Below are 22,981 nucleotides of genomic sequence, written 5' to 3'. Positions count from 1 at the left end.
AACAATAGTAGACTTCAAATTTTCATGGACTTTGATCTTAAACATGTGCTAAAATTTCAGAAAATGAATATATAACAATATGCAAAAGGATAATATGTTGTAACTATTAAGGCTTGTTCCAGAAATGTACGTTAGTGTATAATTCAAAAATTATTACTATGCCGGGCGGTGGTGGCACAGGCCTTTAATCCCAGCACTCAGGAGGCAGAGGTGGGTGAATCTCTGTGAGTTCAAGGCCAGCCTGGTTTACAAGAGGTAGTTCCAGGACAGGTTCCAAAGCTACAGAGAAACCCTGTCTCGGGGAAAAAAAAATATTATGACTGAATAGAGGAGAAAAAAATGGTATCTTAATATAAACTTCTTATACTAAAATTTAATTTCATTAATGTTATGCTTTCTCAGCAAGCCATTTTATTGCTCATTGCCTTTTTGTGCCAAATCTATTACATCTCTCCTGCCTGTGGTACTGGAAAAGTGCTGTCACCCTCCAGTGCAGTGCTCAGCTTTGTCACTAGAGGGCACAGGAAGGATTCTGGGAAAATGGAGGTTTCCTTGGTTTCAGCCTGGTTTTTGTCCTTTTGCTCTTGTCTTGTAGACAAGTTTAGCAGTACCCTAGCAGTCAGCTACTCTGTGGAATTTCAGTGGTGCCAGTGAGGGGCTTCTTAGCTTACACAGCAGCATCTTCATAGTAGCTCCCTGCGTTCTACCTGTGTAACCACTGATTGCTGTGATTTCTGTGGCCCTCCTCCCTCCTAGATACAGTAGCACCTACAAGAGGTTTCTGAGAAGTCCAGCCAGTGCTCTAGTTGGTTTTCTATTAACTTCAAAACAAGCTTTACCCACCACCACCATTGACTGGGCATCTTTGGGGAATCACATTAGTACCCCAGACAGTTAGTTCTCTGCCTGCCAGCCTTAACCTATGGAACCAACACCGTCTCAAAGCAATCCAGCAAGATTCTTTGCTCAGTGGACTGTTACTGTGACCACACCTGCTTGAATGAGGTCTGAAATAGAGATTTTAGGAGTGTTCCTCTATTGCAAGCAGCTCACCAGTGGGAATTCTTCCTCAGGTATAGGATAGAATTCTTCAGAGTTTTCTTTTAGCTCTACTTTTTGAATTCTTTTTAAAACTCAGTTAATTCTTTGTAAATACTGTTAATGTTTTTTTAAACCTCCCCCTTTTTAAATTACATGTGATCTCTTTTCTGGATCCTGACTGACAAAGAATTGATACAGATAATGATCCCAGGAGACAGATGCTCCAAGAAGGAATTTTGAGAGGGGTTTTTGGTTGTATTAAGTTCTTTGTAGTAGAGAAGTAGGAGACATGCAGCTCATGACAAACCAAGGCATTGCAGTTAACCCTAGTATGGCCTGTGGCCGGCTGTGACAAAGTGCCAGATGAATCCGGTACCTTGGAGCCAAATGGTGTAACAGTGATAGCAGCTACAGTAGCTACATTGTGATATGAACTAGAGCGTTGCTTGGGGAATCCTGTGCTACAGAGAGAAAGTTGTATGCTTTGGTCTAATATTTTATTATTGTTAACTAAAAATATTTTAATAACTTTTAAATAATCACTACCCAATATCAATATTTAATATAGACTATCTGTTTTTAAATGGAAAGTTAGTACAATATAAGTGCCAAGTAAATAATTTAAAGCCACATGTGATAGCTCATACCTGTAATCCCAGCACTTGGTAGGTTAAAGCAAGAGGATAACAAGTTCAGGAAAACGTTTTGCAAAATTTGTGAAGATAATAACATAAACTATGAACTTTTCACTCTCAAAATGATAGTATAAGACATACTAAGAATTCATTCTATTATTTGATGCTTGTTTTACTTAGGGGTTTCTAGATGCTGCAGGAATTCCTTCAGCCAGTAGCCTTTTAAGTTACCCGCCCACTTGGCGTGGCCTCTTATACTGTGTATGCTGATGTAAGGTGCATATCCGGCCTCTCTTCCGGCTGCAGGATTCAGTTGCCATTCCCCATTCGAGCAGAGGCCTGTAATTTGTGAGTCTACCCCTAAATAAATAACCCTCTATTATACTAAATTTTGAGATAGTGTGAGATTTCTTTTAAGCATCCATGTTCATTCTATTGCTGTGATCAAACACCAAAACCATAAAGCAAGTTGGGGAGTAAAGGGTGTATATGGTTTAAACTTTCAAGTTGTTGTTCATCACCCGAGGAAGTCAAGACAGGAACTGAAACAGGGCAGGAACCTGGAGACAGGAGCTGATGGAGAGGTCATGGAGGAGCACTGCTTACTGACTTGCTTTTCCTGGCTTGCTCAGCCTGCCTTCTTATAGTACCCAGGACCACCACCCCTGGGATGTCACCACCTACTATGGGCTAAGCCCTTCCCTGTCAATCATTAATTGAGAAAATGCCTTACAGCTGGATCTCATGGAGCCATGTCCTCAACTGAGGCTCCTTCCTCTGATGACTCTAGCTTGAGTACACACAAAGCTAATTAGTACAGTGATCTTTGATCTTAAGTGACACATATTCCAGATACAGAAAAAAGTCTTCCCATTGAACATTAGGTTAGATTACAGATTGTATCATGTAATTTTTTAATGATGAAAATATTTTGTTTGTTTCTTTTGAGTTTGATTTTACCTTGAAATTTCTAATATTTTTAACTTCAAATTATTAGTTTTTGATATCATATTTGGTGTTCCACAATATTTACTGCTTCTCTTTATATTTCTTCTGCTACAGTATCAATGAGGGATTGAACTGAGAAAGCAAATACTCATAGTGGAAAGTGCCATGGGATATTTTTGGGTGGTATCCAAATAAATAATCTTCAGCTCTCCCTGCAAGGTTAATAGCACTAAATGGAGTCCTGTGTTGAAACTGCCAATTTAAGGACTTAGTTTCCAAAACCTGTTATTTCTTGAAATGGTATCCATAGGATTTGTATGAAGTGTAGTTATGCATATGATCATTTTGATGTTGCTTTTGTAAGAAAGACCTACTATTAGCAGACAGGGCCTCACAAACACTTGTAGAAAAAGCTGCCAGTAAAATGGAAGCTTGTTAAAAAAAAGATTATAAATGCTGCTCTTCCCATGCTTCTGTCCTATTTCCTGGAAACGCTAGCCTGAACAGTTGATACTGGCTTTCAGTATTGTCTATTCCTACTTTCACTTGACAGTTTTTTTAAACCAATAAGCTCTACATCAAATTGTTAGGATTTTATTCTCACAGAATTGCAGTGTAATTGTAGTGTTCGGGAGCAGTGGGCTGCATCCTGCCACCCAGCTCCCGCACGGCTAGCTTTACACGCGAAATAACAACACACAGACTGTATTCATTTAAATACTGCCTGGCCCATTAGCTCTAGCCTCTTCTTGGCTAACATCTTGACTAACCCATTTCTAATAATCTGTGTAACACCACAAAGTGGTGTCTTACCGGGAAAGATTCAGCACGTCTGACCTGGTGGCTGGCTTCATCGCATTTCTCTCCCTGAGGAGAGGCATGGTGGTCTGCCCCAGAGAGGCGAGGCATGGCGATTTATCTCACTTAGGAGAGGCGTGGCATCTGATTGAGCCATCTACCTCACTTCCTTCTTCCTGTTCTGTCTACTCCACCCACCTAAGGGCTGGCCAAGGCAGTTTCTTTATTAAAACAGAAGACCCTCCCACATCAGTAATTTATCTCATTTTCCTTACCTACTGATTTTATTTTCTAGGATTTAAGAAGTTTCACTAGTAAACTCCAAGATAGAATTTCCAGATATAAACACTAATATAAATCAATTGTGGTTCTCATATGCTTGTGAGAATACAGAATGGTTCATCTTCTTAGGCAAATAATTTGATATTTTTGTATAAAATTAAATATATATTTACCACATGATCCAGCACTTCAACTCTTAGGCATTAATCCAATATAAATTTAAATATATCTACTTAAGGACTTGTAAGTTCTTGGCTCCTTTAGTTATAGTAGCGAAAACTGTGATATAATCTCGGTGCCCATCAGTGGTAAACAGACCATGGGATATTGGTATCTTTACAGAGGTGTTCTACTCATAAAGTAAAAGGGAGAGAAAAGGTTTCATGTAGCTCTGATTGTCCTAGAAGTCTCTTATGTTGACCAGACTGGACTCAAGCTCACAGAGACGTACATGCCTATATCCCAAGTGCTGGGATTAAAGGCATGTACCACCATACTCAGCCCCAAACAGAACTTTAACAACCCAATAAACTAAGAACCTAATATTGCTATACAGAGTGCTCTGCACAGCAGTAGCAGCATACACATGCTCAAACGCTCTCAGGACAGGTACACTATCTGTAACAAATCTAAACATTTAAATATAGGAGACATTTCTTCTGGTGACCACAGTGAAATGAAACTAATAACAGAGGAAAAGCAGAGAAGTCTAAATATGTGGAGATTACAACAGTGACCCTTAAATAACAAGTAGCTGAAATGAGAACTTGTAGTGGAATTGAGACCATATCTGTGCCAATAAAAATGAAGGTACAGCATACCAAAGCATATGCGCTGTAATGAAAGGTAAGCAGAACAGCCACCAGGAAACTCTAAACTTCATACTTGAAGGGACTAAAGGGGGAGAAGCTAGACCCAAAGTCAGCAGAAGGGAGGATAGTCATGATGAGAGCAGATATAATTAATACAAAATAGAAAAATAATAGAGGAAATAAGTAAAATAGAAATTTTGAAATACTAACGATTTACAGAGCAAGCTTAATGTCTGAAATGAGAAAGTAGAGACGTGGCTGCTGATGTGAGAGTTACAACAGTACTGGAATAACTAACTATGCACTAGGCAATTGGCTAGAAACAAAACCCTGCCAGGACTGAGTCATCAACAAGTTAAAAATATATGAAGAAACCTTGAGCTGTTGGGGAAACTGAAGCTGTAGTCAAAAGGCTTTCGAGAAAGAAGCCTAAATCCTTTATAGATATTGACCCCCACATTCTTAAAATATTAGTGAACTTAATTCTTAAAATGGTAATATGTAATGAATACGTAGGATTTATGTCTGCAGTATATAGTTTAACCTCTGAATCAACAAGCATCTCATTAAATACAGAAAAGGTACTTCACAAAATTTAATTTCCTATTACTTACCAGAGTAGGAATATAAGGAAAGGAATCTACCTCAATGTAACACACTATGTCTGGAAAGCCCACAATTAATATCATACTAAATAGCGTAAGAATGTAGCTTCCCCCCCCCCTCCTGTCTCTCTCCTGTCTCTCTCTCTCAAGACAGGATTTTTCATTTTTCTGTGTAACAGCCCAGGCTGGCCTCCAACTCACAGAGATTCTCCTGCCTCTGCCTCCCCAGCCAGGCGTGAGCCACCAGTGCCCAGATAGTTTTTTTTCTATAATATGAGGCAACTTGCCAGGGATGTTTACTTGCTGCTCTACTATTCAACTTAGTACTTAGAATTCTTGCCAGAGTAATCAAACAAACAAACAAAAGAAGTAGCAGTCATTCTGCTTGGAAAAGAATGAAAACCATCTCTTTTTTTCATAAATGACATGTTGTACATAAGAAGATATTGAACATGAGTGAATCTTAACCTTCATGCCAGACTAAGCAGGCCAGATGGAAACTATTAGTATAGTCAAGTTAACATATTCCATGTACAGGAGGTTCTACTAAAAGCAAAACTGTACTGTCAGAGGTCAGTCGCTACCATAGAAAAGAGACTGCAAAAGGACCTAGTAAAACTTGGGGCTGATGGTTTCTAAAATACAATCATTATATTATACTATTGGAATTAATGTATTTCATTGTAGGTAATTAATATCTCAACAAAGTGACCAAACCTATTATTGTATTATTTTATGCCATCAGTAATTTGAAACTAAAAGTTTGCAAACTATTTGATTGGGCATATAGTTCACTGGTAAAGTGCCTGTATGAATGCTTGTGTATGGTCAACACCTGCTTCCAAAAGTAGCATAGTGGCATTTGACTTTAATCCTAGAACTTTAAAGGGTGAAATATTAGGATCGTCCCAAGTTTGAGAAAAACCAGGGTTATCCAGTGAAATCTTATCTCAAAAGAAAAAGACTAAAATACCTAGAAATTAACCTAAGGAAGAGTAAGATTTCTCTAAAGGGTAAGAATAAGAAGATCTAAATAAATTGATGGAAATTCCCTTTAAAATTTCTTAAATTACATTTATTCATTTACTTGTGAGTGAGAGTGTATAGGTGAGAGGACAGCATGATACCAGGTAGGTCATGAGATCAAGCTCAGGTTGAAGGCACTTTTTCCTGCTGAGCCACCTTGTCAGTCCAGTAGAAATTTATGGTTCTTGAATTTTGAGCTGTGCCTTCCTTTTGGGTATCTGACTCTAGAATTTATACAGAAAGGCTATGACTGGAAAATACGGATACATTTGGTATGCTATATATCAGTTTACCATGAAAATAGAATAATTATGGCATTGTACTAATAGAATATAACAGAAAGCCTGGTGGCAATTACCCATCTTTATGAAAGTGCTGTGATTGATCAGAAGGGGGATAATTGACTTTTAAAAATAAGTGCTGTTGGGTATCATTGTCATAAATAGGAAACAATACTGTTCCTTCCTTTTACACTCTCTTCCTCTCCACTCTATAAATTTGTTTCCCTTTACTAAGGACCTAGATGAGTCTACCTTTGCTGCAGTGCTTTTTAAAAGCATAAAGTCTATTTCTATGGGCAGGATTTTTTTTTACTAGGTATAATGCATTAGGTATAAAGAAAGAGACTGTCAAGTTAAAATTCAGAACTTGTGTACTTGTGTCTATTATCAAAGGATTTTTTTCTCCCGAGACAGGATTTCTCTGTGTTACAGTCCTAGCTGTCCTGGAACTAGCTCTTGTAGACCAGGCTGGCCTTGAACTCACAGAGATCCGCCTGCCTCTGCCTCCCAAGTGCTGGGATTAAAGGTGTGCACCATCACTGCCCGGCAGGACTGTTTTTTTAAAAGATGAAAAGAAAATCAATAGAAGCCATAAATGGCTTATCTGCTCACAGTCCATGCTGCACAACCATGAGGACTGGAGTTTGGATCCCAGCACCCACGTAATAAGGCAAGCATTTTGGGACGATCTAACTCCAGAAAAGATGGCAGTGAGAAGAAGGATGATTACCAGAGCTTTGTTGACTTCCAGCCAAGGAAACTCAAGCAAAGTTCAGGGAGAGACCCTGTTTCTAGAGAATGATAAAGGATACATTATGTTCTCATTTGGCCTTTGAATCTATAAACAGGTATGGTACTTGTACATTCATGTCCATACATGTTCACCATACATGTGCATCACACATATGAGTGCCCCCCCAAAGTAAAAAAAAATTAACAAATCGGTTTATTTTTTTTTCTTTTTTTTTTCTTTTCTCCTCCCCCTTCCCTCCCCTCCCCTCCACCCACACCCCCACTCCCTCCCTCTTGAGGCCAAACAGCCATCAGGTTTATTTTTTTAAAAGAAAGTTTAAGAGAAGATACTGCCTGTTTTGTTTCTCTAATGCAAATTATCTCAGAGATGAGCGGCAAGAGGGCAGATGATAGCAACAGGTTGTATTCTTATGCTATTTTCCCAGCATGCTTAATATCTTATCATCAGATAGCAGCAAGTAATTACAACAAATGAACACAGCTGAATGCTGTGCCTGAGGGGAATATAGTACAAACCACGGCACCTATTTACTTCAGTGGAGCCTCTGTTCTCTGATCATAATAGTTAGTCTTAGATATATAGATCACACAGTTTATTCCATCATTGTGAAAAGAAAATATCTTTCTTATTCTAGTTTTTTTATTTGTAATTTAACATTTCTTTTTAATTGTAGTAATATTTTTAATTAGAACTATTTTGTATTTTGTAATAGTTTTTGAAAGGTTATCTCTGCCTCTGTTTTCTCTGTACTGTCTTTTGGTCACATGTGCGGAAGAAAGTGCTCTCAGCAAATTGTATTTCGTAGAAATGTATCTATGAATGTATTTTATGGGTATGTAATACATATCTAGAAAAGGGATTAAAACAGTTACTTTATGTTCTACAATATTTACAACTATGGCACATCTTATAATAGACTTTTTAAGTCATTCTTAGAGATGAAATGGTGATGTATTATACAGACTCCTGGTTGATTAGATTTGGTGATTTATTATACTATCAAGAACATAAAGAACTATAAATTAATTTTTAAAAGAGAAGAATGAAGACATGAAGAGATACTTTATAATAGTAAGTCCATAAGGCTAGTGGTTTAGTTCTTTTTCTATTGCTGTAACAAGTTACTGAAACTGGGTTGTTTATAAAGAAAAATATTTTGGGTGGGTGGCTTTTTTGGATTTTTGGCTTATTAATCTTAAAGTTCAAGAGCATGATGCTAGTCTAGCATTTACTTGGCTCTGGTAAGAACTTTGTAGCAGAAGGGAAAGTGGGTATGTGCACAAAAGGCACACTGTTCCAGAAAGTGTGAGAGAGAATAGTTGGACTTCGTTTTTTTATGTTAACCAACTTTAATAGTAGCTAATCTGTTCTTTGTTTTCTGAAATAGAGTCTCACTGTGTAGCTGGGTTGACCTTGGACTCACAATCCTGTTGTGTCTATGTCCTCTGTCTCCAGATTATAGACAGAAAACACCACGCCTGGCACATAACAACTAATTCAATTCTACAGGAATTATATTAGTCCCTTCATGAGTTTGGAGCCCATGACTAAATTCCCTGGATTTCTGTTTATTATTATTATTATTATTATTATAATTATTATTGGAAAAGGGGTGCTTGTATGCTAAGTATGTGTGTGGATGTCACAGAACGACTTTTGGGAGGTGGTTCTCTCCTGCCACCTTGTAATTTGGGGATCAAACTTAAGTCTGCAGGCTCAAGTGGCTAATGCTTTTACCTACTGAGCCATCTCTCTTGACCTAAATTACTTTTCCCCCCTTTGAAAGCTTTATACAACATGTTTTGATCATATTTACCCCCTCCCTCACGTCTTAACCAGATTTACTTTTATCTCCTTTCTCTGTTCACTCAAATGTTGTGTCCTTTTCCACTTCCCACCAAGACCCGATATATGCTGCTCCCAAATTCTTTAACGTGTGGTTTTCTGTTGGAGCACTGTTAGCTTGGCAGGGGATTACAATTCTCAGAGAAATCTGTCTCTCCCTCTCTCACAAGCTAACAGTTAACAATAGCTCCACAGTTAGAGACGGACTTTCATGTCCAGCTCCCTTTTTCATGTTGGGATTTAGTCTAGCCTGGGCTTGCCCAGATTTTGTGTGTACTGTTGTAACCATTATAAGTTTGTATGTGTAGTTGCCCTATAATTCCCAGAAGACACTGTTTCTTTGTACTCATTTATTACCCTGGCTTTTATACTGTTTTCTGCCCCTCTTTGGCATTGACCTCTCTGAGCCTTGGTAATAGAAGTATGAGATATGGTATATATGTTCCAATTAAAGCTAAGCATTCTGCAATTACTTATTTTCTGTACCTTGGCTTGTTATGGATCTCTGTGTTTATCACCATCTTCTACAAATAAAAATTTTTCAGATGAAGGTTGAGAGATGCCCTGATGTAAGGGTATAAAGACTCAGTTTAGTACTTTCTCCATTCAGTGAAATAGTAGTTGTAGTTTCTCCCCTAGAGCCTGGGAGCTGTCTAGCCATAGGCTCTTGGCCTGATAATGGTGCCAGATATGGGTTTCCTTTCGTGGAACAAGACTCAAATATCAAATATTGTCCGTGCCATTATTATACCAGTGAGCATGTCTTGCCAAGCCAGTCATTATTGTATTTCTCAGGATTCATAGCTGAGTATGATTGATGTTTAATTATGCCATCTCCTCTCAACACTATTACATTGGGGGCCAAGCCTTAACTTGAGTTGAGATGGAGATAAACCATCTGCAAATTGCAGTAGCCAATCAGCATATAAAATGAGTATTTAATCTCATAATGCATTTATTTGTTAAATATGTGGTGAGGTGCTTTGAAATACTCAGTTAACTGGCAAAGGTTTTAAAACCTGATTAACAAGTGTCTTGTATGAACACACAGAAGAATTGATAATGGATCATTCCTATCAAATGAAGTTACAAACCAGGCAAAACACACTGTTTCTTAGAAATACATTATTTAGTTGGTATTTCCAGAAAAACAGAAAGGATGTCAACCTCACAAGTATCTAGACGATGGTTATTTTGGGGATGGAAGGAATAAAAGGCTTATTGAAGTACACAAAGTACCTTTTATAGTTTTAGAAATGGTTTTTGTTTGGTTATGTTTGCTTATTGAGACATTGTCTCACAGTGTAATCCTAACTGGCATTTTACTTGTTATTTAGATCTGACCTTGATCTCACAGACATCTGCCTGCCTCTGCTGCCCAAATGCTGAGTTCTAAGTTATGTGCCAGCACAGGAAGCTAGAGATATTTTCATTCACGTGAATTGATCTGCATTAATTTAAATGGTTAAGAGCATATTGTGTACCTTAGACTAAAACAAAAAATGAGAGTGATCCATTATATCACATGTCCTTAGGTACTATGATGAGTGAGAAGTGATCATTGATTTAAAGTAGAGGTTAGCTTTGGACATAGGGAATTGTCTTATTGAGTGATGGTGACAAAGATATGCTTGTAGTGTGCTGAAGAGAAAATGAAGGGAGGAGGGTAGGAACTGAGTAAATGGACCTCTTTGTCGAAAGGAAAATGTACTAAGTAACTTGTACACATAAAATATGTAGAGAGTATCAGGAAACTAAAGGCAGTTTTTGAGATTTTAAAGACAAAGAGTAGGAGAAAAAATAGATTTTGATGTATTATGGGAAAAAGTTTATAGTTTATAGTTAGTAGTTTGATATGAGAATTAGCACTAAAGTCATGCCTATTAGTAGAAAGTACCATGAGTACCACCTTGTCCAACACCACTTAGAAAGATAATGAATCCCAGAGAGTTTAAATACTTGTTTTAAATCTACCAATAATAATAATAACAACAACAATAATAATAATCTAAAACAAAAATTCTTCTTGCCCCTTGGGTTGGTGCTGTTTTATGGTATTATTTGCAATATGGCTTGCTTATGAATTGGATTTTATATAGTCATTATATTTTGTAGTAAAATTCATTTGCATATCCTGTTAATCTTTGATACTTAACAAAGCGGCTTAAAATGGTCATCATGTGTTATTTGCTATGACTTTATGAGTTTCCTGGGTTTAACTGTCATCACTCCTGTGACAGCCATTGACAGCCTAGTGGGCACTGGGGAAGCTGGGGTGACTCCGCCTTTATGTCTGGGATCCTTTTGCTGTTTGTTGGCCAGAGTTCCAGTTATTCAGGGTCTAGCCTGACATTCCTTGCAGAGTATGGTAATAGGAACATTCCAGGAGGATGGGAGATGGAAATATAGACTCCTAAACTTGCACAGTATGTTTGCCATTAAATTAGTAAAAGTAAGTTAAAATTTAGACTGAAGGGAAAAGCTCTTCATCTTAATGGAAAAAAGTACAGTTATTGTATCCATGGATTCTCCCATATTTCATAGGAAATTCTGTTATAATTTTTAACTTTTCAATTTCCTAGCAACTTTATACTTAATATAAAGCAAAAATCTCTTGATCTCAGTGTAACAGTCATAGCTGTCCTGTGACTCACTCTGTAGACCAGACTGGCCTCGAACTCACAGAAATCCACCGGCCTCTGTTTCCCAAGTTTGGGATTCAAGGCATGCACCACTACTGCCTAGCTGATTGAAAGAATCTTAACAATGTAGTTCATCATATGAGAAACAAAAATTTTGATAATAAAAATAAGTATTATACTAAAAGAGAGCTTTGTTTTATAACTTTTGTATTCTCTAGGATCTAAAACAAAATTCCTATATTCTTTTAGAAAGATGGGTTTTAAATGATGGAGAAAATTCAGCACAATTACTTTATAGAATGTTTCCATAGCCATTATTTTTGTCAACCTATTATTTTTCTCATAATCATAATCTTTGTGGGCCTTTTTCACTTTTAGATATTATAAAAAGAGGTAAGTTTGGGTCTAGCCTGTTTTACAAAGCCAGGGAGATAAAATGAGACACCATCTTTCCCCACCTCAAAATGTATATGCCAAAAATTGATGCGATCTTTGTCCTTTATGCCCTGATAAAATTGTAAGGGGTGATGAAGTCTGTTCCTGGTGAGTTTATCTTTCCTTCTTGTAGTAACAATATTGGGATTTTAAATGGTGCTGGAGAGATGTCTCAGTGGTTAAGAGCAGATACTGCTCTTGCAGAATCTAGATTTAATTTATGGACCCATTGGACATAGCTCACAACCACCTGTAACTCAAGCTTCAGAGGCTCCAACCTCCTTTCAACTCTGGGCTCCTACACTCATACATACATTACACACACACACACACACACACACACACACACACACACACATATAAAAGTTTAAAAATAAAATCTTTTCACTCGGGAGGCAGAGGCAGGCGGATCTCTGTGAGTTCGAGACCAGCCTGGTCTACAAGAGCTAGTTCCAGGACAGGCTCCAAAGCTACAGAGAAACCCTGTCTCGAAAAACCAAAAAAAAAAAAAAAAAAAAAAAAATCTTTTTTAAAAATTGTGTGCCAGGATATTAAGTCTTTAATAGCATTAAACTTTAGAGTTTTTTATAGGTTTGAGTTTCATGGTTATTTTCTGATCTTTATCAGATACAATATATTAAACCAGTTGTGTCTCCCATGTAGTCTTCTTAGACTGAACTTTATAGTACTCTGAATAATTTGTATTTTAAAAAGTACTTTACAATTATATTTTTCTTTTCTCCTTAGGCACTACAAGGGCTCCCAGGGATGGGGAAGTTCCAGGGGTGGACTATAATTTCATTTCTGTTGAACAGTTCAAAGCACTGGAAGAGAGCGGAGCCTTGTTAGAAAGTGGAACGTATGATGGTATGTCTCCAAATGTTAAAACTACCTCAAACTAGCCAGATGGCCTGAATCATTTCAAAGGGAATTTCATCAGTAAATTTGATTTTTAAAAAACTGTTATTTGGGAGGACTAGAGATATTGATCAATGGTTAAGAGCACTGACTGCTCCTCTAGAAGGTTTGCTTTTGATTTCCAATACCTACATGACAGCTAGCAACTGTCTGAAACTCAGTTGCAGGGGATCTGATGCTCTCTTTGGGCTTCTGTGGGCACTGCACACACAGAGATATACCTGAGGCAAAACAACTGTACACATAAAATAAAGATAAATCTTAATTTATTAGAAAATTGTTCTTTTGATTAGGAGATTCTTAATTTACTAATTAGGTGGTATTTGACAATAGTGAGAAGCATTACATCACTTTGAAAAGTTCATTGTGAACAATAAACTAAAAATTAACCAAACTGGCAAGTTTACATATTTCATAGCAATTCACTGTCATCATCTTAACCAATAAGTACTTGTTGATGGCTTTCTGTTCATGGGTGGGAATATAAAGTTTGTATGCCTGGAAAAACTTACATGTACTTTAAAGAAGAAAGTATAAAATGGAGAATAGAGCCAATAATTACTTTTCGTATCTCTGTTTCCCTGAAGTACAAACTTGAGATCCGTTTCAACTCTTAAACTATTCCTTGTTATGTACTTATTTTTTTTCTATTTAACACATTTTGGACTTGGCAAGCTTATTCTCCCATAGCACCTTATACTTTTTCAACATTGCTTTATTCTGCTTTTATAATTGCTTCTTTCACAAGTTCTGTGTAGTAGCAATGCCTTTCTTACTTGATGCTGTCTTCAGTGTCTTTAGATGATGTTCAATAAAACTGCTTTCAATGCATCTCTTTCATATGTATATAAGTGCATTTATAATGCACATTTTTGTCCAGAAAACATATTTCTCTTGTTACCACGTCTAGTCATTTCTTCTTGCTGCCACTTTCATAAGCTCTTCTTTTTCACAGCCTTATTATAGGCACTTTAGATGAGTTAGTTACACTATTGCAGTGTGATTTCCCCTCCATCCTCAGTTTCTAGCCTTGGTTCTTTCCATCCTTCCGATTGCTACAGTCCTGGGCTGCTTCAAGATCACTTTTTAAAAAATATTTATTTATTATTAATAGTGTTCTGTCTGCATGTCTGATCACCAGAAGAGGGCACCAGCTCTCATTACAGATGGTTGTGAGCCACCATGTGGTTGCTGGAAATTGAACTCAGGACCTCTGGAAGAGCAGTCTTAACTTCTGAGCCATCTCTCCAGCCCTCAAGTTTAGCTTTGATCATTCTGGTCATATCTCTTTCTTACTCAAAATTTTTAGTCATTTCCTTCCCGCCTGTAAACTTTTACCTAACTACTTTTTCTGGGTTTATCTCCCATGAATCATTCATTCTTTTAAAATTGATTTGCTCATGTTTCGTGTATTTAGCAACCACATGTCAGGTGTGCACTATGTGCCAAGTCTTGTAAGAGACCCAAGAATACTGTGATGAACAAGATCAAAATGCTGTTGCCTTAATAAGTTCTGTACCTTAGTATGGCAGTCAAAATTAAATTAAGTATAAACTAACTAAATAAAAATTAAATTAAGTGTAAACTGAGGTGCTATGAAGGAAACAAAAGAAATTTAAAGAAAAATGATAGACATGTCAGAGGAATGGACAGGCTAATTTGTTTTCACTTTTATTCAAATAGCTTACCTCTTACATTTAACCTTTCTTATTTGTTTAATATGCATGTTTTGTTTATATATGCTCTTATAAACTGTGTATTGAGTCTTATATGCATATTTATTATATTACTGTAGTTTTAAAATTTTTGTATGTTACTATTATCCTACATTTATTGATGTAATTTCTCACAGTTTGCCATCATTTGAGAATTACACTTTATTTCTTTGTTCTCCTGGTGCTGGACCAAAATTTTTTTACTTGTAGAGTGTATTTACTCGGTCTGATGAGGTAGTTTTGAATAGCTACCTATCTATTTTTAACAGCAGTACACAAGGGTTCTTGTTTGATAATTTCAAAATATTATGGTTCTAGAAGTAGACCCTGTTTCAAGAAAGGGGAAAAAAATTAAATGTAATTACAGTCAGCATAGTGGAACATGCCTATAATCCCAGCAATTGGGGGAGATGAAAGAAGAAAGATCAGGAGTTCAAGGCCAGCCTTGGATAAGATCCTATTCTCAAAAAGAAGGTGATCCCAGCATGATGGTGTGTACTTTTTAATCCTAGTCCCAGTAGTTGGAAAGCAGGCACGGGGCACAGGGGCACAGGGGCAGATAGATCTCTGGAAGTTAGAGCCAGCCTGGTCTACATAGCATGCTCTAAACCAGCTGGGGCTATATAGTGAAACCCTGTCACAAAGAGAGAAAGGTCTGGGGTTGGGGTAATTCTTCTAAATATTGATTTAAAAAGATAAATCTTATACCGAGAGGGTATATACCTATATTCATATTAGTAAATGTGTGTTTGACATGGATAACTTATACAATCCAGACACTATTATCTATGATAATCATGTTTGAAATATTTAATAGTTGATAACTCTATTAATGAAAAGGCATTTCTTTTTCAATTAGATAAAACTTTTTAGATTAAAATAATCTGTGAGTGTTGCTATGCCTGAATGTATATGTATGCGTACTACATTCATGCCGGGTGTCTGTGGAGGTCAGAAGATGGTGCTGGGTCTTTTAGAACTGCAATTATGAATGATTGTAAGCTACCATCTAGTTGCTAAGAATTGAACCTGGGTCTTGTGCAAGAGAAGCAACTGCTCTTAACTGCTGAGCCATCTTCCCAGCCCTGGGAAGGCCTTTCTTAAAGAAGGAAATTACAAAAAAAAATATTACGATGCCCAAAAACTGTTTAGTGACTGGATAGCAGTTTGTACTCTGCATTTTTTAATTTTTCTTTTAAGAACGTGTTTATTTTTATGTAGTTAGTTAACTGAGAATTTACAGTAAAAATGTTTGTCTATTGATACTATTGTTCCCTAGAAAACATGTGCTTTTGTTTCTAATTTGGTTTATTCAAAATCCTTGATAGTATCATTGTTGAGCTTTAAAAAGAGAACTAGCAGGGCATGGTGCTGCATATCTTTAATCGTAGCAGAGGCACAGGCAGGTTGCTCTCTGTGATTCTGAAAACAATGTTATACATAGTGAATTCCAGGGCACGCAGGGCCACACAATGAGGTCCTGCCTGTAGACTAAGCTAAAGTGGGGGAAAATTCAAATTATAGTGCATCCCTCTCCCCCAATTAAACCTCTACTTGTAGTATCAAATGTTTGCTCAGAAAAGAGTGAACTGGCTTTTTCGTTGCATCTCTATCTACAGGTCAGAAAATCTAGTCTACTTTAATACAAGTCTTTGTATCCATCTCTGTGACATAACCCACCTCAAATAGGGATTTGGAAACAAAGAAGTAATTGAATTGAGAAGTCTGACTCCCTTGAATATTGATAATTGCACTTATAGTCAAACTTCAACAGAATTCACTACAATGTGTCCTCCCTCTGACATGTAGATTAAGGCACATTATGTTATGTTAATTGTAGGTTTGTCTTAGTATTATGTGATCTAACAAGATTTTTTTTCTATCTAGGGAAAATAACAATTTACTTTCTTAGTTTATGTTATGCCAATGGGTATCTTAATTTGAACAATTTGATTAAAAGTGTGATATTGTATAAGCATGACAATAAAAGACAAATGTTTTACTTCTTAATAGATATATATATGTATATAGTAAAATTAACATAATGACTGATGTAAAGTCAAAAGGAGTGGGGCAACAACTGTCAGGACAACTAAACTTGCTGAACATTTTCCCATTATGCTTGCTTACATAACAAATTGAAAGTTATTTTGTTTGTTTTCATTCTAATGGACCAATTACTGGTACTATAAAAATCATGGATCCTCTGTAAAACTCTAAATTGCTTTTGTGAGTATACTAGTATAGAACTTGATCAATAATGTCTCTTCAAAAAATGTTCAGGTAGTAGCCAGGCTGTGGTGGCGCACACCTTTAATCCCAGCACTCAGGAAGTAGGGGCAGGTGGATCTCTGTGAGTTCAAGGCCACATTGGTCTACAGTGAGAGTTCCAGGACAGCTAGGGCTACACAGAGAAACCCTGTCCCGAAAAATAAAATAAAACAACAACAACAACAACAAAAATCTCAGGTAGTATAATTAAAATGTTCAGAACCCCCTTTTCAAATTACACAAACATTTTATATTTCTGTATGACATAGTTCTTAGCCTTTGTCTGTATACATCCTCTTAGTAAAATAATTAATTTTGTATTTTAGAACATAAGTATTTGAGTTAATTTTATTCTTTTATTTTTGCATAAGACAGTTAATGTTTTTATATTTCCAAATTTGGCCCTAATTTAGAATCCATATAAAACTAAATCCAATATGAATAAATAATTGATATAATCAACTTTATAGCTACAACAAATTGTATTAATATGTTAGCTTATATATGACATATGAGAAATTAGTCTATACTCTCATTTCTATTGCTTCCTCTCTCAGGGAATGCTTTGGCCTCCTTCCAGTCAGTGGTAGGTACTTACACAACTCCAGTGTAAGAAACAGCAGATATTGTGAGCCATATTCGTGTAACTCAGTCAGCATTCGTGCTTCAGCTGCTGTCGTTTTGTACACCACAGGAAATTTCTATGGCACTCCCAAGCCTCCAGCAGAGCCTAGTCCTTTCCAGCCAGATCCGGTTGATCAGGTCCTCTTTGACAATGAGTTTGACACAGAATCCCAAAGAAAACGAACTACGTCTGTCAGCAAGATGGAAAGGATGGACAGCTCTCTCCCTGAAGAGGAGGAAGATGAGGACAAAGATGCTGTTAATGGCAGTGGAAACACGGGTTTGTAAACAGATTTACAACTTCTGATTTTTTTTTGATTGGCTTTGACCTTTAATTGAGATAGTAAAAGTTTTCTTGAAGTATTTATAGAGCAGGTGATAGAATTTCTGTGACATCTGTGTGTGGAACAATGTATTATCTATGGATCATCTTGTAAGCTAATTTTCTTAACTTTGATAAATCGGCAGTAACTATCATTAATGATGTGTCATTACCTTGCTGTCTGGAATACTTGTGATGCTGGGATATGGGAATCTTACCTGCATAATTCCTGTTTTTCAGGAGTAAAACAAAATTGGTTTTATAATAACAGCTTTCAACATAGACTTTGGAGGTGTGCCATAAGAAATTATCTGAAAAGTTAGGTAGCAATATTTTAAATTTAAATTCAGGATCCACTCAAAGATAATTTACAAATAAGATTCATATCTTTTTCTTAGCTTCTATATGGCTCACTGAATGAAAATAAAACTGTAAAGGATAAAGAATCTGCCCTGAGTGTCCTGAATACTTGTGTAATTTTCCAGGAGATTGTTACACTTAACTGAGAGTAGAACCAGGACGTCAGAGGCTCACAGAAGACTTCTGTTAGTGTTATTTACTATAAGCATTCTGTTTGCAACACTCGTGTGTAAACTCTATAAAGGCTAGGATTTTTTCTGTTTTTTTCCCCATTTCTGTATTCATTTCAAGAGAAGGAAATAAATGCTCATCATGTCCCTAGATTTGCAACTCATCTCTATATAACCCTGAAGCCTCTTTATCTTTCTTTCATCACCTATTAAAGTTTTCTTTGTATATAGTTTTTTACATTATATGACCATTGTTTATTTCCCTCTCCAGATGGTGAGTTCTGTGTATTGTTCTACCTTCTCAATATGTATTCTTAATGCTAAATGAATTAACCAATGCATTTAGATGTGAAGACTGAAATTGTGTTTTAAAAGGTTTAGTCACTGAATTGCATGGAAAAAGTATTACAGATTATTTAGTTGATGTTGCTTTTGTCTGGCTTTTTTCCCCAAGTGTAACTCACTTCCAGATTGATTTCTACATTGGATACCTTTAAATTTTTATTACATATTCTGCAATAAAATAAACCAGGAATTTCATCCATATGTTCATTCAACAAATAGTTATTGAACATCTGCCATTTGTTCTAAATTCCAGGAATAAAGGAGTGAACAAAACAGATCAAAGCTCCTGTTCTCCTGGACTTTACTTTCTGATGCGAGAATAATAACTGAATAAATAACATATATAGTGTGTCTGATGATGCTAAACAAGGCATGCAAGGAGGTAGAAAGAAAATAGAGGTAGTTAACTTGCAGTTTTGGATACAGTGACAGAGAAGACTTGAAACAAATGAGTAAACTCCAAGTATCTGAGAGAAGAGCATCTCTCTCTCTCTCTCTCTCTCTCTCTCTCTCTCTCTCTCTCTCTCTCTCTCTATCTCTCTCTCTCTCTGTGTGTGTGTGTGTGTGTGTGTGTGTGTGTGTTGGAAACAATGGAATTTATAATCAGCTTCATAGGCAAGCATCTTACTTGGCTTTCTGCTGCTAATAATATAATATCACAGCCTAAGCAATCTAGAAGAAAAGAGATTTGTCTGAGGCTAAAGGGCCTTATCTGGGATGACCTTCTTGCTTACAGAATCTCAAAGTGATGCAGGGCACGTAGATAGACAGGGGGAACTCATATGTGTGTCGAGAAGAGCATTTCTAACAGGCAACTGTAAGTTCAAATATCTGAAATGTTAGTATGACTGGAATATTAGGCAACAGCAAAGAAGCCAGCATGTTTGGTCATGGTGTGGGCAATGTCTTGTGTGCGATTGGAGCAGAATGATGAAAGGAAAAAGAATGCGGTAGTGACTGGCCACTGTTTCAGAGGTCAGTCTATAACCTGTTCTCTCCGTGAAATAAGCAACGAGGTCATCAGAAGATACAGGATAATAAAATAAAAAGTAGTTCAGAAGTCCTCCGTAAGCTGCACCTTAATTTTCTCTAGTTTCTATTACACACAATCAAAAGTGGTCTGAAAATATTACTATATATTAAGATATTTTGGGGGAGCAAGAGAGAAATACATTTGCATAACTTCTTGAACAGGATATTGTTATTATAACTTATATTTTAGTTAGTGCTATTAATCTCTCAGTAATTAGCAAGATTAATAAATTGTGTGAGTAGGTTTATCCAAGGGATGACTAGAGCTGAAGTAGGTATGGGTTGATGCCTCATGATATCAGAGGCTTTCCCCCAAATTATCTAGATTAGAGATGTTGCTTATATAAAGTATGAATATGATATAATGTAAATTTATAAGTTCTAAGAATGTGTTTTAAGTACATTACTTGTAGACTCCCTAGACAGTAACCAAGTTTTAGTCTACCTACCTACGTCATAGAGTTTGGGACTCCAAAAGGATTTTAATATCTTTAATATACTTAACTTTTAAGAATAAAGTATTACTTAAATACTCATGTTAAAAGTTTATGAATCTGCTTAGTATAGCTGTCAAAAACATGGTATGCTAGATGCAAATTCTGGTTGTGCTGTTTAATGAGTTGTTAACTGACTCATTTAGCCTCTTTTTGGCTTGGTTTCCTCAATGCATAAAAAGATAATAATAATACTAATAGGGTTGCTAAGAAGACTATGAGTTAATATATGTTAAACCCTTAAAAGTAGAACTTGCGTGTAAAAGGTCTGTGTAAGTACAGTGCTGCTATAAAGATTCTTACTGAATTGATTCTGGTGGAGTTTTTTTGCTGTTTTTTCAGACTAACATCAGAGGAGTAGAGCTTATTTTATTCAGAAAATGAAAAAACTTAAGTATGTTTATTTATTTCAAAATTAATACGAGTTTATACATAATAGATAAGGCAATTGGTAGTATATAATTCTAATGATATATGTAGTGATGTATGCACTTAGCATTTTGTTAAAGAAAGTTAACTTTACCATTTATACTCTTCTGTTTCCAACAATTATAGAAACCAGAGAGCTGCATTCTGAGTCATCTGACTGCTGGATGAAGACTGTTCCAAGTTATAACCAAACAAACAGCTCCATGGACTTTAGAAATCACATGATGAGAGATGAGAATCTGGAACCACTGCCCAAAAACTGGGAAATGGCCTACACCGACACAGGAATGATCTATTTCATTGAGTAAGCAAATGTCTGTGTTTCTTCCAGCATGCTTGTCACTATGATGATAAACTGGAATTTTCTTAAGCCTTAATTTGATTACTCATTCCAATATCTGAAAGCTTTCACTTGTTTTTATTTTAAAATATTTAAAATATTTTTAGCTGATTCTTTAGTTATTTCTCTGAATAACATCTCCCCGCTTACCTCCTCCTCTTCAACTTGTATTAAGTAATATTTGGCCTTTAGAATGAGTGTCTAGGGCAGAGGTCAACCTCAAGTGTAATTCCTCAGGTTCTGTCCAGTTTGTTTTTGAGACAGGGTCTCTCATTGGTTTGGATATTACCTACTATGCTGTTCCACCTGACCACATCCCCAGTGCTGAGAGGACAAGGTACCCTACTATGTAGTTTCTGGAGATCGATCTCATGTCCTCACTTCACCAACTGAGCTGTGTCCCCATCCTTGGTCTCTGGTGAAGGTTTAAAAGTAGGTGATGAAAAATGAAAAGAATAAAGGATGTTTTGCTTCACTTAAAAAAAAAAGAAAAAGAAAAAATTTTAGGTAGATTGCCCAATGCAGTGAGATAGGTGTGGTAGTACACACGTTAGTCCCAGTCTTGAGAGGCAGAGACTGAAGGATTTATGTGAGTCGAGGCCAATCTTTGTCTACATGGCAATTTCAAGGCCAACCTGGGCTGCATAAGTGAAACCCTGTCTCAAGTCAACCATCAAACAAATGATCGTCATGGGAAGGGCCATAACACTTTCTGAAGTAGGTGTTTTCAGCCCTAAAGTTTGGAGTTGGTGTATTGAAATAATGTATTTAAGTAATTCAGTAGATAATTTCACTGATCCTTAAAGTCATTAGTATGATAGAAGTACAACTAGGAAACTTTAACTGGAAAAGTATTAATATAATATTAATAATAATATTCTTAGAGGTACTGAATACCACATAATTAGATCAGCCTAAAATTGAATATTGTTTGCTCCAGAGAATGTTATGCAAATAATTCATTCAAAGTTCATTATGAAGAATTTTTATATTCCTATGCACCTGTAATTCTAATCTTTAAAGCAATTTGTTCAGAGATAGAATATTAATGTAATAGAGTTACAGAATTTAATAATTAAATAACAGTGAATATACTGAGGTCTGGGTACTTACCCAAAGAATTTCTCTTTCTCAGACTCTCTGTCTGTCTCGTGTGTGTGTGTGTGTGTGTGTCTCCTCTACCATCCCTTTTTCCTTCCCTCTCGTCCTACATTCCTCTCTCCCAAATCTTTTATCATTAATTAAGGATAGGGACTTCAATCTGCTTCATCAGACAGTCTCACAAATGAGCATTTTGTTCTACCACATCAGGGTCTAGTACTTAAAAGACAGACTTTGAGGACACAGTCTTTTTACCACATACAGTACATTCTCATTCCAGTAAATATTAGTGTCAAGGTGTTCACAAAACAATACAACTACATATACTCTTCTGGACAATTGAAGGGATTTTTAAGTATATTGTATAACTAGACCATAAAATATAAGGGAATTATGTCTTTATAGTTAACTATGTTAAAGACCTAAAACAGTAAGAACTGAAGCTAGGGGTTTAGCGAGACGATGGCTCAGTGGCTAAGAGTGCTTACTGCGCATCCTTTTTATGTCCTGGATGCTAGTCTGCTGTCTGGTGTGTAATAGCCATGATTTTTCCCCATTCTGCAGGATGTATTTTCTCTATGGTGATTGTTTCTTTGCTGTGTAAAAGATTCTTAATCTTATGTAATTAAGATTGTTTATTCTTGAGATTATTTCCGGTACAATGGAACCTTGTTGAAAAAAATCCTTGCTCATGCCTATATCTTACATTCTTTTTCTTATACTTTTATCTACATGGTTCAGTGTTTGAGATCTGTC

The 22,981-nt window shown here is 36.3% G+C and overlaps 1 protein-coding gene across 3 annotated transcripts in view; it reads left to right on the top strand.

The window, feature by feature from the left end:
* Window positions 1–22,981, top strand: part of Magi3 (membrane associated guanylate kinase, WW and PDZ domain containing 3) — a 227,632-nt gene that overhangs the window by 119,596 nt on the left and 85,055 nt on the right. For all 3 annotated transcript variants that reach the window (XM_038310990.1, XM_038310991.1, XM_038310992.1), the window contains exons 3-5: window positions 12,852–12,971; window positions 17,703–17,912; window positions 20,911–21,088. In XM_038310990.1, coding sequence (XP_038166918.1) covers window positions 12,852–12,971; window positions 17,703–17,912; window positions 20,911–21,088 — 508 coding nt within the window. The remainder of the gene's footprint in view (window positions 1–12,851; window positions 12,972–17,702; window positions 17,913–20,910; window positions 21,089–22,981) is intronic.

The sequence above is a fragment of the Arvicola amphibius genome, chromosome 14, assembly GCF_903992535.2.
Source record: "Arvicola amphibius chromosome 14, mArvAmp1.2, whole genome shotgun sequence".
In the NCBI taxonomy this organism is placed as follows: Eukaryota; Metazoa; Chordata; class Mammalia; order Rodentia; family Cricetidae; genus Arvicola; species Arvicola amphibius.
Note: the sequence above shows the minus strand (reverse complement) of the source record. Positions and strands in the feature narration are given on the sequence as shown.